The sequence below is a fragment of the Pistacia vera genome, unplaced genomic scaffold (assembly GCF_008641045.1).
Source record: "Pistacia vera cultivar Batoury unplaced genomic scaffold, PisVer_v2 Contig346, whole genome shotgun sequence".
NCBI lineage: Eukaryota > Viridiplantae > Streptophyta > Magnoliopsida > Sapindales > Anacardiaceae > Pistacia > Pistacia vera.
In genome coordinates, this window is record NW_022196164.1 from 637,203 (window position 1) to 656,018 (window position 18,816).

The 18,816-nt window shown below is 41.1% G+C and overlaps 1 protein-coding gene across 1 annotated transcript in view; it reads left to right on the forward strand.

Annotated features, from left to right (window-relative positions):
- LOC116139026 (inositol oxygenase 1-like) overlaps positions 1-18,033 on the forward strand; it is a 38,168-nt gene extending 20,135 nt beyond the window's left edge. Inside the window, exon 11 of the mRNA XM_031424707.1 lies at positions 17,849-18,033. Coding sequence (XP_031280567.1) covers positions 17,849-17,875 — 27 coding nt within the window. The 3' untranslated portion in view covers positions 17,876-18,033. The remainder of the gene's footprint in view (positions 1-17,848) is intronic.
- The last annotated feature ends 783 nt before the right edge of the window (positions 18,034-18,816 follow it).

An 18,816-nucleotide genomic window follows, 5' to 3' on the forward strand; every position in this document is an offset into this window, starting at 1 on the left:
GTTTTTTTGATTTTCGCATCAAAGGGTGGCTAATGTAGTGGCCACATTAGATGTTTTAAGGTTTTAGTAGGGTTTTTTGTTGCATCTCCAATGGTCTCGATTCTTAGAGAGGTTTAACACGGTGGCTATCGGTATCCCAGGTAGGTCACTTACCTTCATTGTATTGTGCGAGCTATCTCGGGTGCCTGAAATAGAAGCGAGCATGGAATGGTCGCCGATTTGTTCGAACTCTTACACATGTTCACTTCTTTTTTCAGGTACTTAGAAGTGAGCTACAACAATGTCTTCCTCCAATAGTCGTCCATAAACAGAATGTTCGATTCGCTGATAGGCTCGGTAGCCCTTAGGGATGTGTCTCTCGAGGTCTCTGAAGAATTCGTCTCCCGAAGCTTGGACCTCGACGTTGTGGGCTTGTCTGATCGTGCTTCTATTCAATTGGCTCACTCCCCGCCGTCTCCAACCATAGGCTACGAAAAGAACCACAATCCTCAATCACCCTCGGGGATCTTCAACGCATAAGAGCGGTCTACGCGCCGCAGCTTAACTTGATGGTTCCTAGGGGATATTCTCGAAAGAACCCCCCATATGGATAGGTATAGAGCTGGTCAAGGACCAGTCCCAAGCATGCCCAGGCCTGGGCCTATTTGGGACTAGTCCTTTAAGGGCCTAAGACTGGTCCCAGGACCATGAGCAATATTAGGACCTGGACCGGTCCCTATGATCGGTCCCTATGATCGGTCCTATGGGCCCAGGACCGGTCCTATGGGCCTAGATAATTTCTTTTACCCCTTGATCTTTTTTTTATATTTTAGAGGCAAAATGAAATTTTATAGGGGGTTTTTTATATTTTTTAGGGGTAGATTAGTAAGTTTCTAAAAATTTAATTAATTTTAAAAAATAATTAATTAATTAATAGTTAATTTTAATTTTTAACATAAATTCACATTTCACACATTCACGCTTCACAAATAAACAATTAAATAAATTTTTTTATTAAATTATTCATTTTCATCGTCAACAATATTTACATCATTCAAATCTGTATTCCTAAAGAGTTTGAGTAGTTCGGGATCTTTAGGATGCTGTTATAGTCTTATTCTGCATGAGTCCAATCCCGTAAACATGTTATCACTTCAATCATCTCATCAGTTAAAGAACATATTCTGTCTTCAACAATCCGACCACTCGTTGAAAATGTTGACTCGGATGCAATTGTAGAAACCGGCATAGATAAAATGTCATATGCCATTTGGGCTATAATGGGGAATCGACTTTCATGTTGGTTCCACCATTGAAGAATATCCATATCATGTTGCTCCTTCATCGTCATAAAGGACAGGTCCACTTGTAAGTAGCGATTCAGCTCATTTGGTCCATGTATGTAAGAGTTGGAGCTGCTACTTCCGCCACGTTCCACATACGTCCACTTGCTCAATCCTTGACGGAGGGCTGCATTAAGATCCTGATCCTCTCTCCTAAATATTCCACTTCCACTTCCACTTCCACTTCCATTGTACCTGTTCTCATATGAAGCAAAAAGGCTATCTAATTTTTTATTAAAGTTAGTCAAATAAGACTTATAATCATGTCATAAATGCTGGCCTAACTCAGTAATTATATAGTTAACTACTGTAATTTAAACCTCGGATCTAGAACAATGCCTAATCCATATAAGAATGGAATATCTAACCAATATCTCTCATATTTTTCTTCCAGCTTTAAAACAATTTCCCTTAAAATGTTATCATAACTATGTTTAGCAAAAGTTTTAGCACTTTGAAGTAAAATATCTAACACTAAATTAGTAGTTGGATAATAAATACGACCTAATGTATTAGTAGCATCATAAAAAATTTGAAGAAATGAATAAAAAAGTTCACAAACTGCCTAATCATCATAGTTGACAACTTCTTCTAGATAGTGCTTTCGGTTGACGAAATCCGTAATTTGTTTTGCGATTGGCAAAGCTTTTTCCAACATCAAGTAGGTGGAGTTCCAACGGATAGGCATGTCCATACATAACTTCAAAGGTCGAACTGGTGGGTCTTCTTGCTTACAATATTTGACATACTCCTGCCATATTTTATTGCTACCACCAACGATAAATCTAATAACCGTACGCACCCTCTCCATCTTCGAATGTATATCACCTAAACTTGCTTTCACTATCAAATTGATGATGTGGCAAGCACATCTCTGGTGAAAAAAATTGCCTTCACCACGCGAATCCAATCTCTTTTCAAATAAAGAGATTGTCGCAGTGTTAGCAGCTGCATTATCAAGCTTTAGCGCTACAACTCTATCAGTTAATAAATATTCTTGCAAAACTTCAAGAATTGTAAAATAAATAGTTTCAGCATTATGTTTTTCATATAATGGTTTAAAACCTACCAATTTTTGTTGTAAACCCCAATTATGATCTAAGAAATGTACTGTGACAGTTAAAAAATCGATTTTTGATCTACAAGCCCATATGTTTGATGTAAGTGCAATAGATATATTCCTAAAATTTTGAAATTCGTTTTTATGTTTATTATTTATTTTGTTATAAAGTTTTAGTATATCTCTTCTACTTGTACTTCTACTAACAGGAGTATATGCTGAACAAAATGCAGTTTTAACCATATGAATAAAAAAAGGATTTTCAGATAAACAAATGGGAGAGTCCATAGCAACTATGAATCTTGCTATTTCCTCTCGTGCAACATGTGCATTGTATTGCCATGTTGAGAGAATTGAGGATTGTGGATTAAAATTAAGTTGAGTTTGAATTTGTCTACCTGATCCGCTTGAAGATGTATCCGACAACTGCATTATTTGGGGGTGCTTCTTCTCTACGTGTCGTTGCATCGTCGAAGTCCCCTTCTCAGCGCCAATAATGGTTCCACATAAATTACATATCCTACACGATTCTTCCTCCTCCCCATTTGTCTTTGGCTGTTTTGATTTGGTGAAGTGTCGTCATACATCGGACACGTGTTAGAGTCATGAAAGTGACTCTATTTTGGTGATAAAAAGACCCTATGTGTGATTAAAATGAAATCATATTGAGATAATTAAAGAATTTATGAATTTATTCACGAAAATCGCATCCTAATATTTTTCTTATGAATTTAACATGTTTGGAATGATTTTGGAAATGGTATGAATTGATATTAGGTTGTGATTTATGGGTTATGGGTGCTTTTGTCTCATTTATGCTGCTTAGGGGGTAAACTGTCATATTTATAAGGGTTGATTTTGTCACTTTTCAATCGTGTAGGGACCAAAGTAATATTTTCCATTTTGTGTATAAAAAGAAAGTGAAGGGTCACAAATCGAGAGCGTCGATCACCCATCCACAGTTTTTTCAGGCGACTCTCCATCTCCCATTTTCGGCGACCTCCGGCGACCTTTCGTCTTCCCCGTACATCGATCATCATTATCCCGTATCACCACCGTGAGACGCGTTCGACCGCTATGACCTTTCACATTCTAGCCATGATTTCACCATTTTTCAGCGACCTCTGGCGACAGTTGGGCTCCCTGATGGTCGATCTAGCTTCCCCACAGCCAGATCTATCCATTCCAAGCTTCATCTACCGCCGAAACCACCGGAATCTGCCATCACTGCTGTCGCACCTCTTGACCTTCCAGCCGCAATCTCTCTCATTTTTGACGACCTTTCATCTCCCTATGACCTTATCTGAACTCCCCATCACCAGAGCTTTTCATTGGTACCTTCAGATCTCATTTCCGCCACCATTTGCCAGAAGACCTGCTAGAAAACTAACGTATTCTGGCGATTGTGACTGTTCGTATTCCAGGCTATTCGTTGGTCATTTTCACCCCTTCTTCGCATCATATCGCTGTCGGTTACTTCCTCTCCGCCATGATCAGCTTCGTTTCCACCGCTTCAGCCTTTGTCGACACCACCATGAGCGGCTGAGTTTCTGGTTGTCTATTACGGTGTAAGTGAGATCGAGATTGACTCCACGGCTTTGCTCATCAGCTCTCAACTAGTTGGTTGAGCCCTATTGTAGGACATTTGGTAGTATTGTGTTTCGAATTATATTTGTTTTCGTTTCATGTTTGATTTCGATACTTTAATATGGTTTGAGCATAATTTGTGATGAATATTGTTGTCCATTGTGATTAAATGTTTTCATAGAACTTGTTGAATGATAAACGTTGGTTTGAAATAATTAAATGATGAATATTGCTTTTCATTACTTCGCATCGATTGTAATTGAGTTGTGTTTGGATTTAATTTCATTTCTACTATTGTTGCATTTATTGCGAAGTTGGTTGATTGGAAGATAAGTGTTGACAAATTGTATTTGTTAATCTCGTACCAACTAGTGGTATTGTCTTGTAGCGTTTATCGGTGTTCAATGATAGTCTTTAACCAATCGAACTTGAGTGGTCAGGTGAGATAGGATATATTATACCTAGAGTGACAGAAAGCCATTTCGTTGATTTACCTTGCCTTGTAAGTTTAGGGGATCGTTGAGGGTGGAGGAGAATTGTGTGAGTTGGTTTCGTGTCGAATCAAAACCGTAGTGGCAGCGTTTTTATTATAAAGTCTTCATTAGTTTTAATTTCACGCTTTTATTATTTGCATTTAGTTTGTTTAGTTTAATTAATCAAATTGCCAATTTCATTTCCGCTACTCAAATATACATTAGGTTGTTAGTCTTGCTCTTTATGGATTCGACCCTGCTTACCGCTAACTATGGTATTTAGGTTTAATTTTGTGACTGTGATGACTGGTTCGACAACACGACCCTTTTTGACGGTCGGGGGGGTTAGGCTATGCCCGTGCTCGTTAACTCGCAGCTCGCATGTGTTTGGCTACACCTCGTCCTGACTGAATGTGGTTGTGGAATTGCAACTGCTGCCTCTGGAGGAAATGGTGAAAACAGATTAAACCCTTCCATTTCTTCGGTGGATGGAACGTAAAACTCATTTGGGAATGATCCTCCGAATGCATCATTTCGGGAATCCATTATAAATTTATGATAAAATAATAAATAATTAAAATGAAAAGAAATTAAATAATAATATGAATAGAAGATGATATTGAAAAATAGAAAAAATTGAATAATATAAATAAATAAATTATATGAATAAATTATAATTATAAATATAAATTGAATGAGAATTTGATTGGAGATTTGGAGTAGAGAGATTGATTGGTGTGGAAAAAATGAAAGATTTTAGGGTTATTTATAGTGCACTTTTGGGGCCCAATGAGAAAAAAAAAAGGTTATAATAAAAATTATAACCATTGGCTAGCATGTGACTGTTGGCATAGAGAAAAGTTAAATTTTTTCTTTTTTTTTTTTTTTTAAATTTTGTAAAATTTTATTTTAACCCTTGTAATTTATGTTTATTTGAAAATTTATAGGGGGTTTATGTAATTGTACAGGGGACTAAACTAAAAATATGCAAAAAAAATTGGGCCCAGGCATTCGAGGAGGGCCCAATGGAGGGATCGGGCTCTCCTCCTTAAGATTGGTCCCATTTTGGGACCAGGCCTCCTAGGACCGGTCCTAGGATTGGGTTGTTGGGCTAGGTTTTTAGACTCAGTCCCAAATGCCCACCTCTAGATGGGTAGCAACCTCTAAGACTCTCCTTAGGTGTAGGGTATCCATTCCTCTGTACTACTTCATTAATAACATGTTAAGGCGATTCGACATTGTTCTCTTCAACTGACGGCCAATTCTTACATGATTATTATCACGATGTACATCGCGTACATGATCGCTGACTTGGGCAAGCCGTCTGTCGAAGAGCTCGTTCACTCGTATAGGCTCAAAAAAGGGCAAGACCAGATGTACTACCTTTCCAAAGTAAGGAGAGTACGTTTCAACGGGTTGGTCGATGTCTCGAAGAAAGCTCCACACTAGGATTCACAATTCTTTTTCTACAAAGCCCAGGAGACCAGTATCTTCGCTGCGGAAGTGAGTAAGGCTCTATCTTCCCGTGTGCGTGCGAGGATTATTCTCAAGTTACACGTTCTAACTGGTCGTCCACTTTTGTTTTTGCAATTAACGTCGAGCAGAATTATCTTCCAATTGTAAGCTTACAGATGCTGCAGCATTTTAGCGATCTTCTAGACAATCAGTGCAACATTAACGAGCTTCCACGTTTCCTCACCTGAAAGCATATGACTTTTGTTGGGACGAGGCCAGTTTTCTAGCACTTTTGGAGAAAGGTTAAGTTGGTACTTGCTCGCATTTGCTTTCCCACGCAAATAGATTACTAATTCGTTCACCTTTTTCCTTGTAGAAATGTGGGCCGAAAAACCAAAAAAAAAAAAAAAAACGGCTGCCACGAAGGCTCTGGCTACTTCGAGGACATTACGGAGCTCTGAAAGGGGCTAGCGAAGAAGACCCGTCCGAGCCAACTAGAGGCTCAGGAAAAAATAAAGCACCCAAGCGGCATGATGGCTCGGGTAAAGAGGTCGCCACGCAAGCCAGTAGCCTTAAAAAAGAAGCGGCCAAAAGCTTGGCCAAGAAGAAATCCGCTCCTGCTGGCGAGGCAGGTGCTGCTGGGGGGAGTAAACTTGGCTCATTCTAGTTAAAGAATAAGAAAACAGATGAAGCAACCCAAGTTGCGATCGATAGGCTGATCGACCAACTCCCCGACCATATCGGTGTTGGGGCCACGGTAACCAGGGATTGCATCACCCCACGAACATTCGCGGCCGTCAAAGACTCGTCTCCCTCCTAGAAGTTGGCTTTAAATTGCAGCTACGAGGTGAAGGTACCAATAATTCGCGCCTCCTTTTCTTTTACATGTTATTCTTGCTTCTTGTTGACTCCTAATCTTCTCTTTTTCAGGTTGCCATGGTGAGCAGACTTCTATATGAGGAATACAATGATACTTTAGAGGAAAACCACCAAAAATGGTAGGCTGCGGAGGTGGTAAAGAAGGATGCTCTATCTAAGGTCGAGCTTGCAAAGAAGGAGAAGAAGGGCAGGTTTGCTAAGCTCCAACTGCTTAAGGGGGAAGTTGCGACCTTCCAAGTCAAGGAAAGAGAATTCCTTGACAAGCTGAAAGCAAGCGAGGGTGCTCGGGCTAAGGCAGAAGCTAAGGCATTAGAGGTCACGGAGACTTTAGCACAGCAACAAGGTGCCAACATCAAACTAAACTCTAAGCTATCCTCGGCTTAGAAGGCTGCTGCGAGCTGGGAGGCCAAGTCCAAATAGTCTTCGCTCGACCTTGGCTATGAGGTTGCGGGTCGCCAAGAGGCCGAAGTTGAGGCTAGACAGCTCAGGCTTCGGGTTGACGAGCTGAATGAGGCCATTACTACTCGGGCCTAGGAAACATTTGTCTTCCTTTTCCAAAAATTACGGGAAGCCCATCCTTCAATTGACTTCTCTTTCCTTCCTTGAGCTTATCAGAAAGAAGTCGAAAGAATGAGGGTCAACACTCGGGGTGAGACTTATGTTTACTTAGACGAGTCCAAAAAGGAGAGAGAGGACCAAAAAGAGGTTGAAAGAGGCAAGAATGAGGCCGAGCCCCAGCTCCAAGTCGAGGATCCAACTCCCCTGACCATAATTCCATCAACTAAGGTTCCCAACCTTGGAGAGAAAGTCACCATTCCTCTTGTTGATGAGCCATCTCTTCCTCTCGGCGACGACCTTCCTAGACAGGTCAAGGATGAAGCTCCTGCTCCCCCACCCACCTGAACAGTCATTTTCTTTTTTTTTTTTTTTTTTTTTTTTTTTTTTTTTTTTTTTATTGCCTCTGTAATTAAACTCAATCAATGAAAGAAACTTTTATCGTTTTCATGTCGAGCAATATTTATCATACTTCTACGGAGTCAATTTGTCATCTTAGTAGGACTTGTAACACTAAAATCTGAATTTGCTAAAAGTTACGTGTAGCTCGCTTCTTAATATGCTTTTTCAGATTTGTACGAGGAAATCTTATATTCCATTCAACTTTGATTTCGGACTTTATCGCCCTTTTCAAGTTTTTTGGGCGCCAGCTTAAGGTTGATTTCCTTCAACGTGTTTTTCCTTGAAAAAATTAATTTCAAGTTTAACTTCATCAATCTGGGGATGTTTCACCCTCAAAGAGTTAGATTTTGGCGTGGTTTGTTTGGGATAAGCTGCATTTCTTAGACTATTGACTCCGAATTTTTTTTTTTTTTTTTTTTTTTTTAAGAATATCATCGCTTAAGTCGCTATTTAGTAAAATGCTAATGATCTTAAGATGTTAACAATGAATCATAGAAAATAATGAATAATACCTCATTTATTGATCAAGTATTTTGGCCATGAATGACCTTACAACGAACGTGAATGTAGAACATAAAAACAAGTGAAACCTAAGCTACTTATTAGTAATACCTTCGCAAGTGCTTGGCCTTCCAAGCTCGCATTATCACTTCGCTATTGAGGTATTCCAAGTGAAAGGATCCTGGTGCAAGCTTTTCAGATATCTTGAAGGGACCCTCCCATTTAGGCCCAAATGCCCCCAAGTTCAGGTTTTGAGTATCCTGGATGACCTTTCTAAGAATCAGATCACCCACTTCAAAGTCTATGTTTTTGACCTTGGTATTGAAGTATCGTTTGGCTCGCTGTTGATACGAGGCAAGCCTTAGCTGACTTTGGCCCGATGTTCTTCGATCAAGTCTAGCCTCAGGCGAAGAATGTCTTCGTTTGCTTTTTCGTTAAAGACTTCTCTTCGGAACGAATTGATTTGCACTTCAACCGAGACCATTGCCTCACATCCATAAGATAAAGACAATGGGGTTTCGCTTATCGAGCTCCTGGCAGTATAGGACCATAAAGCTCTTGGTAGCTCGTCAGCCCACCTCCCTTTAATGTTGTCGAGCTTTTTCTTTATGGTGTGCTTGATTACTTTATTCACGGCCTCTAGTTGTCCATTGGCCTGAGGCCGATAAACAACAACAAAACTCTTCTTGATGTCGAGCTGCTAACAAAAGGTCTTGAAATCTTCATTGTCGAACTGCTTCTCATTGTTGGTTATTATTGTGTGGGGAATCCCAAATCAACAAATTATGTTCTTATAGACAAAATCCTTTAACCTGCTCGACGTTATTGTTGCCAGCGGTTTGGCTTCCGCTCACTTAGTGAAATAATCCATGACAACTACAGCATATTTAACACCTCTTTTTCCCTGAGGTAAGAGACCGATAAGGTCGATGCCCCAAATCGCGAATGCCTATGGGCTTGTCAGAGTGATTAATTCTTGCGGTGGAGCTTGTGAAATATCTGCAAATCTCTTGCATTTGTCACATCTGCTGACATAGTCTGCTACATCATCATAAATCGTTGGCCAGTAATATCCCTAGTAGAGAACCTTGTAAGCTTCAGTTCTGTCCTCTGGTAATGTGCCATCCTTCAAGTAGGTGGTGATTGCATCCATCCAGTTGTACCTTTGACTTGTGGTTAACACTAGTTCTCGCAGAGTGGAGACGCTTGGTTTCGGGAGTAATTTAACTAGAATCGAGTCAGCTTTCTCATTGTTCATTGTAGAGGCCAGGTAAGTCAATGCATTTTCCTACGAGTTTTTCTCCCTTGGGATCTGGTGAATGGTAAAGGATCTAAACTATCCGAGCTCAGTCTCTACTTGCTAGAGGTAGGATGTCATCCTATCTTCCTTTCCCTGGTATTCTACAGTAATTTGATGGACCACGAGCTGTGAGTCACTATAGATCTTAATGGACTCTGCCATCATTTCCCTGGCGAGATGGATACCTGTGATCAATGCCTCATATTCAACTTCGTTATTGGAGGCGTTGAACCCGAATCTTATTGCGGCTCTGATTGGGTCTCCTTTTGAACTTTCGAGGAAGAGGCCTGCTCTTGCTCCCTTTTCATTCGAGGAGCCATCTACATACAGAGCCCATAGCCATAAGTCGTCACCCTTTGGTTTCTATTGATCGATCTCTCCCAAGGTACCACCTTTGGCGGGCTTGACTCGGCCTTTGGTTGATAGGAGAACTTAGATATAAAATTTGCCACGGCCTGGCCTTTGATCGATGTCCTTGGGATATACTTAATGTCATGTTGACTCATCTCCATTGTCCATTAGATCAGTCTATCTGATGCCTCGGGCTTCTGCATTATCTTCTTCAAGGGGTAGTTCGTCAACACATGGATGAAGTGTGCCTGAAAATAGGGTGGCAGTTTCCTAGTGGCGACAACAAGGGCATAGGTGAGCTTTTCCATCTCCTGGTACCTCGTCTCCGTATCGAGCAGTCTCTTGCTCACATAGTACACTGACCATTGTATTCCTCCCTCTTCGTGTACCAATTTCACAGTGACAGCGACCTTTGATACCGACAAGTATAGTAGTAGTGGCTCGTCCTGGATAGGCTTTGACAATAGGGGAGGCTGTCTGAGGTGTTTCTTCAGCTCCTAGAAGGCTCTTTCGCACTCCTCTGTCTATTTGAAACTCTTCTTCCCCTTCATAGTCTCAAAGAATGGTAAACACCTGTCCGTGGCTCGAGAAATGAACCTGCTGAGTGCGGCCACACGTCCAGTCAGGCTCTATACCTGTTTTATGTCACTCGGGCTTTTCATGTCAAATAGGGCTTGAATCTTCTCTGGGTTAGCTTTTATACCTCGTTGGTTCATGAGGAAGCCTAGGAATTTTCCGAAGCTCACCCCGAAAGCACATTTGAGCAGATTAAGCTTTATTTGATACTTTCTGAGGATGTCGAACATTTCCCCTAAGTGCTCAATGTGACTTTTGGTGACCTTTGATTTATGAGCATGTCATCAATGTATACTTCTATGGATCGGCCGATTTGGTTGGCGAACATTTTGTTCACCAAGAGCTGGTAGGTCGCCCCAGCATTCTTAAGGCCAAATGGCATAACCCTGTAACAATAAATTTCATGTCAATAATAAAAGAAGTATGTTCTTCATCAGGCTGGTGCATCGAGATCTGGTTATATCCCGAGTATGCATCCATAAAGCTCAGTAGTGTGTTTTTCACTGTTATGTCTACTAGCTGGTCGATCCATGGTAGCGAAAAATTGGTTTTCGGATAGGCTTTATTCAGATCCGTGAAGTTGACGCAAGTTTGCCACTTGCCATTCGACTTCTTGACTGTGACTGGATTGGCAAGTTAGTCGAGGTACTTGACTTCCCTAATGAAGTTGATTTCCAAGAGTTTATCGACTTCATCCTTGAGTGCTTGAGAGCACTCTACATCCATGGCCTTTCTTTTCTGCCTTATGGGCCGAGCCTGGTGGGTCGAGGTTCAACCCGTGGCACATCACCTCGGGGCTGATCCCAACCATATCCGCGTGCACCCATGCAAATACGTCGAGGTTCCTCTTCAGGTCGGCCATTTATCTAGTCAAGCTGCTACTGATTTTCAGTACGCAAGTTGGATCTTCCTCGCTAACATTTATTTCTAGCAACTCTTCAATCGATCCCATTGCGGGCTCTTCTTTGTGGATGCGAGGATCTATAGTGTCCTCTAGCGGCCCAAAGTTCGGCTTGGATTCTGCGATGATCATTATCTTTCGGTGTAGCCATTTCTATGCGGCGTTTATAGCCCAATTATAACATTCTTGAGATTCCTTGGTGCAGCTCCTGATCGTCACGATTCCCCCGGGAGTCGAAAATCTCATCACTTGGTAGCACACCAATGTGATTGTGCTTAAATTATCCAGGATTGGCCTTCCAAGGATGACTTTGTACGTAGTCGGCAGTCCACCACTAAGAATTCAACAATCACTATTCTGACCTTTGGTTCTGCCCCCAAAGTTACGGGAAGGTCAATAATACCTTTGGGAACTAGGTTGTCCCTGGTGAACCATAGAACAGCGAGGGGCACACTCGCATGTTCCTTTCTGTGAATTCCATTCCTCAAAAGGCTCCTAAGATTATGATGTTTGTCACACTTCTATTGTCGACCATAACCTTTAACACTCTTGCATTGCCAATCCTAGCTGCAATTACAATCATGTCATGATTATGACGTAGGGATGTTTTGCACTTGTCAACAATGAACCCTACTACCTCGCTAACCTGTTTGGGCCACTTGGGTGGCTTTCTCTCGTAGCTCATTATTCGGCACACCGAGTCCGTCTTTACTTCCCGAGCATACTGCTTGTGAGCCCGTCTCGAGCTCCCAACTATGTTAGGCCCTCCGTAGATCATATTCATGAAGACTTCGTTGGGATTTGGTTAAGCTTGTTGAGCTGGAACCTAAACTTATCCTAAGGCCTGGCTACTTTGCTCGCTAGGGTTTTCACGAGCTGGTTCTGCCTTAATAAATTCTTTCAGGTGGCCTTTTCTTATCAGGCCTTTGATGGTGTCTTTCAGGGCTCAACAACCATTCGTGTTGTACCCAACATCCTTGTAGTACCGATAATATTTCTATCGGTCTCTTCTGCCTAGAGCTCCCCTCATCCTTTCTAGAGAGGGTAGTCTCTTCGCCGCTCGAGACACTTCGTAAATATGGGTAATGTCTTGAGTGAAGAGGGTGTATTCTACATACCGCAGGAAAGGTTGTCTATCGTCGCAGTTATCTATCCCTTGTTTCTTCTGGGACCTATTGCTATCCTTATTGTTGCGATCTTGACCCCCACGCTTATCTAAGAGGTGATCTTGTCTCCTTTCCAGGACCCCCCGCATTGAGCTTCTGGCTAGCGTTGCAAAAGAGCTCTCTACTCGTTGGTATTTCGCGGCCATTTGGTAGAATTTAGCCAGGCTCACATGATCTTAACTCTAGAGCTCTTTCCACAGCTCTGTGTTAGGTCTGATCCCTACGATCAGCAAAGTTCTAATAGATTCTTCGAGGGCGTCAACAACTTTTGCCTGCTCATTTTGGAATCTTATTAAATACAAGGTCAGTGATTCATCTCACTCTTGGCGAATATTGCTCAAATAGCTAAGTGGCATCGTGAACTGCCTCCTCGCCTAAAATTGCTGTAAGTATAGCGAGGAAAATTGTAGCCAAGAGTTGATGGAGTTCGCCTTGAGCCTTTTCTACCACCTCTTGGCATTTCCGACTAATGTGACTATGAAGCACCAACATTTCGCTACGTCACTGACCTGGTGTAGCTCCATCAAGCCATTAAAGTTGTCGAGGTGGTCTCTAGGGTCCCTTCTCCCGTTGAACTTGCTTTCCGACGCCCTAAACCCCTGTGGGAGCGGGGCTTGATGAACTTCCTCTGTAAAGGGGGAACTTATTTCTTCCTCTGCCAAGTTGTTTTGGCGTGCTCTTAGATCATCAAGCATCCTTTGCATGCAATCTAAGTCTTCATTTTGGTTGCCCTGGCTGGCTTTGTTAAGCCTTACCTCGAGCAAATGAGTCCGCAAGTCTGCTTTTTGCGAAGCTCCTCTAGCATGCGCGTTGATACGCGAGGTCGAGTCATGATAGTTGGCTTGATATGTGCTATCATACTTATCAGTGCGTTGCTCGTGACGTCGGTCATAACTGGAACATCAGTTATTGCCAAATTGACGCACATGACTCGCTTCGCGAGCTTGTGAAGATCGATCTTGCCCTAGGCGTGGGTTAAAATCGGCACGTTGACATTGGGGATACCATCGAGCTTCTCAGTAGTGTCTGTCGCCTTCGCGTTTTCTCAATGGTTGCTTCCCTGGCCGCCTCCTAGGGTTTGTTTGCCTGCTAGACTCACACTCGTGCGTGGAATGCTGCCTGCGAGGTTGGAGGTGTTGATCGCTCCTTGGTGGTGATGAAACAGACTGTCCACCTGTAAAATTCATACCTGTTGGGATTGCTTTGGTGAAACGGGACTTGTTGTGGTTCTGGGCAACTGGTTGTTGGTTCCGTAGCTCAACCACGTTCTGTTGCACCGTCTGTGCAACCATTTTCTTTATCATCTCCATCAGTTAGCCGTTCTCAGGGCCTGACATCCATGCCCCCTAATTGTTCGTGGTGTGTTGAGTTGGCGGCACAAGTGCTTAGTGTCTAACGTTCTCCTATTACACCTCTTGGTAGGTGGTTTCCACGTTCCCGTGATTTTTTGGGGTAGTTTTTTATCTGGTCTACACCATTTTGCCCTTGGAATAGGTAAATCATGGTGAACATTTGCCAAAATATTTGAAATTTTGGCAAGGCCTTCCTTCTAACACCAACCAGAGAATTCTGATTGTCCTTGTCAGAATCGGAATAGATGTGCGCATGATTACAGATAACCAGTAGTGGATGAATAATAAATACAATACAGTAAATAATAGAGAGATTTTTAAAGTGGTTTGACATGTTAGAACTTGAGCCTACGTCCATTGTTATCTTATTGTTTTTTAGAGCTTACAAAGGATAGTATAATTCCTAGGAAAATTTGATTAGAACAATTGCCAAGCCCTCTTGAAAACAAGTTATGATGGGTTTATATAGCACCCATTTACATGATAGAGTTGAGATAAGATTCAAATATTTAGGATTAGGAAGTTGCATGATCTTTGGCTACCCTTTAAGTCAATCTGAATATCTTCCTTCTAATTTGAGCCAATCTAAATATCTTCTCTCCTAACAGGAAATTATCCTCTCTAGATTGACCGCACAACAAGGCCCCCAGTTTTTGGAGTGCATAATCGTGCTTCAAAACTCATATCTTTTATCTGGATGGTTGTCGCACTATAGGCTGCAGTCTCGAAGTGAAGAACTTGAATTATGCTTGCCGTGATCTAAGAGATCTGAGAGATCTTGAACACACGATCTCAAGTGAATGAGCGAGCTTATGATATTAATTAGAGAGCATAAAGAGCTTGATCTAAGAGCATAGTCAAAAAGCATGGAGAGCTTGATTTGAGAGTGTGGCGCAATCAGAAAGCATGGAGAGCTTGATGTGAGAGTGTGGCTCGATTAGAAAGCATGGAGAGCTTGATTTGAGAGCGTGGCTTGATTAGAAAGCATGGAGAGCTTGATCTGAGAGCATGGCTCGATCAGAAAGCGTGGGGAGCTTGATCTGAAAGCCTTACTCGATCAGAAAGCATGAAGAGCTTGATATGAGAGCATTACTAGTTTAGAAAGCATGGGGAGCTTGATCTGAGAGCATAGCTCGATCAGAAAGCATGGAGAGCTTGTTCTGAGAGCATTGCTCGATCAGAAAGCTTGGAGAGCTTAATCTAAAAGCATAGCTCGATTAGAAAGCATGAAGAGTTTGATTTGAGAGCATTGCTTGATCAAAAAGCTTGGAGAGCTTGATTTGAGAGCATCGATCGATCAGAGAGCATGGAGAGCTTGATCTGAGAGCATAACTCGATTAGAAAGAATGGAGAGCTTGATCTAAAGGCATTGCTCAATTAGAAAGCTTGGAGAGCATGGGAGCTTGAGAGCAAGAGAGCTAGTGAGCTCTTTCTAATCTAAGAGATTTGAGAACGCGATCTGAGAGATCTGGCCACGCTATTTGAAGCTGAAGATCAGAGTGATCTAAGCGCACAATCTGAGTGATTTGGCCGCGCTATCTAAGAACTCTGATTTGGAATAGGCTTTAGTATTTTCATAATAACTTGAGCTGTAGACCTCATATTTGGATGATTCTTGGACCTTCATAAAGCTAACTCAAAAGACTACAATTATTGTGTTTACCACTTAGCCAGATTCAGACTTTATCCTGCTCAGATTTTCACATTTGATGACGTAATTCTAGATTAAGAAGCTGGGATTTGTTGAAGAAGTTGAGACTTGAGGGAAAAACATGGAGAGCTGCTGTGAATCAAGCCCTCCTTCTAGCGCCAAAATGTTGGTACAGAATTTTGCACCAACCAGTGAGATTCGATCGATCTTACCGAGATCAGAACTGATGTGTGCGTGATTAGTGATAATCAGCGATGAATATGAATGAAATGAACTAAAAACAATGAGATTTTCAAAGTGGCTCGGCTAGGTTAACAGCTGACGTCCACTGTGTTTTTGTATTTGTTGTGAGAGTTTACAACGCAATTCTTATCTGAAATTCGTGACCCCCTCCTCATTGTTTGAGGGGGGTTTATATACAAGGTTTGTACAAAATAAGCAACGAAATTCAAGGGATTAGAAACTGATTTGAATCATAATTCAAATATCCTCGTGATTAGGCACTGTGATTACGCAGTGATCACCATTGATCCAGTGATTCCTGCAATATTTGGGATCTGAAGTAATCTAGGGATTGATTGAATGATTTCTTGAACTGTTTGCGAATAGCTTATGTTGGGTTGAGCTATAGCTCGACGAGCTTATGCTGGGTCGATCAATCGTAGTTGTCAAGCTCATTCTGGATCGAGTTATATCCTCGAGTTGGCCCGAGCTTGGCGGAAAAACCACACACAACAGCTATATACAACACCACCAATTGAATATTGCAAGTTTATTATTTTTTATATAAGTTTATTAAATACTTTAGTTTAATTTAAAATTTAAAATTCAAACAATTAATCAATAATGACTATACTGCGTTGTCATTACAGTATTTCAAAGAAATCCAGACTATAACAATCCTGCTTACAATACTAAATATGGAGTCTACAATGAAGGATGCGGATTAAACAACGTAATGATGTCGTGGGGGCACGACGACTACATGTACTTGGTAATATTTTCGAGCCTTAATCAAATTACATATTTGTTAGGGCCAAAAATCGTCCTTGGCCCAAATAGGGAAAAAGGACCATTAGCGAAGGACCAAGCCTAGTCCTGCAAAGGCCCGAGCCGTAGTTCTCTTCTAACGTGAGGAACAAACCGGCCCAAACTGAGCGGGCACAGGCCTCTCAAACCTGGCCCATGTCCTAGGTCCATGGACAAATCCAAAGCCTACAACCCCCTCAGAATACCTTCCTATTCCTGATCACTTTCCTATTCGGAGTTACTCCCCTAATCAGAATCACCTTCCTATACGGACACTGGTAAGACAGCTTACCACAACCCTAATTCTTCTAGGGTTTGCATCAGAGTCGTACTAGGACTCCTACTTCTACCAAGATTGGGAGACCAGACGATCACTATATAAACAGAGGCCAGCCCTCTCACAAAGGACATCAACATTACACCTTCACACCCGAGACTCTTCACTCGAGAGTTTCACTAATTCGCCGTAGTCACAGTCCCCGACTAGACTTCCGGTAATCTCTTATTCCTTAGCCCTCACTATATTAGCCCCTTTCAGCCTTACTGACTTGAGCGTCGGAGTGCCTACGGCAAACACCACCCCGGTGTTTCCCGTTCGCTTCACGCGTGTGTTTCTCTACGTGTGCAGGTGCAGCAGATCGCTAGTGGCCTTGACCTCACGGGATCAGACCCCCCTTTCGTACAGGTAGATTTTTACGTCTACAATATTGCTGTTCATAAATTTACATTCATCAAACTAAGTTTTAGGTTGAAAAATAATTAGGTGGCCAAGGAGAATAAAACTACTCTGCCTTCAGCAGCGCTTTTCATCATCAGATACCACTCATTCTATGGCAATTACTGGAGACATTTCATTAACGCCGTTGCCCTATATACATGTTTTCTGTTTACATATAAGTGATTAAGTGACATTAATGCATCTGTTTTTCATCAAATTTGCAGCACTACACAGATCAGAAGCATATACGCACTTATTGAATCAGGAAGATGTTGAGAATCTGAAGTGGCTGCAAATATTCAAGTAAGCTTATCCATAACTTCTATTAAAATTCAATCACTTTAGTCAATGTTAAGTATATTTTCTTATCTTATCCATATTCTTATTCAATCCTGTGCAGCAAATATGACCTTTACAGCAAGAGCAAAGTCTGGATAGATGTCGAAGAGGTCAAACCGTACTATCTCTCCCTCATCGAAAAGGTGAGCTAGCTCAAAGTCATGTTTTCGTGTCACATTTTATTAGATTATCTGTTCTTAACATGAAGTTGGTGTATTGATATTGTTGCAGTACTTCCCTGAGAAGCTAAAATGGTGAAAATCCTGGAGGCTCCGGAGCTTGATGGGTCAATCTCTATCCCGGGTGATTGCCGGAAGATTTAGAACTAGAAGATGAGTAGAGGAATGGAATTTTGAGATGTCACCATTGTTAATTAGATAAACTAGTTTGAAGATCTTTTAAGAAAAATAAAAGTGATATATTGTAGTTTGAGTGAGATGTTTTATGTTATCTGTTTGTTTTCAATAATAAAAGCTATACTCCATTTGTTCAAATTTCTAGTCTTGAATCCAAACCCAGGTTATAGTGTTGAATTAAATTAAGTTATAGGAGTTTGGTGAAATACAAATTGTCATCAGGCTTTCATAAATTCAAGCTGGTCACCATCAAAATTCAGTCAAGATATTTATTTCAAAAATTTAAAGCGTAAGCTTGCAAGCTACCTCAACCCACAAAGTCAAATTGTTATCTTGAAGAAAAGCCTGATCTGTCATTAATATACAAGAGAAATATTGGTCAATAATCAATATTCTTTACTGTACAATTTAATCTTCATTGTTATCAATGTGACATATTGATTTTCAAGTTGATATTTATGAAACGATCATATTGTATGACACGGGCTTATATCTTATCTCGTATTGGTAGATTATTCCAATATTCTAAAAATCAGACCGATCTTGACTCAATCAAGGACTCGGTTCATTGTTTGACCAGTCGGTCGGACCAATGATGTCAGCAACCAAATTTTTTTTTTTTTTAAATTTGTAAATTTGTTCCTTAAATTTTAATATATTGCAAAAATGCTCCTAAAAAATTGCAAATTAGTCCCTAAAAGTATAATATATTTCAAAAAGTGTCCAAAAAATTCAATTAGTCCATGAGGTTTTGAAATATTGCAAAAACACCTCTAGAAAATTATGAATTTGCCCTATAGTTTAAAATCTAACAAAACCCCCTATAACCTGAATTGGACTGGA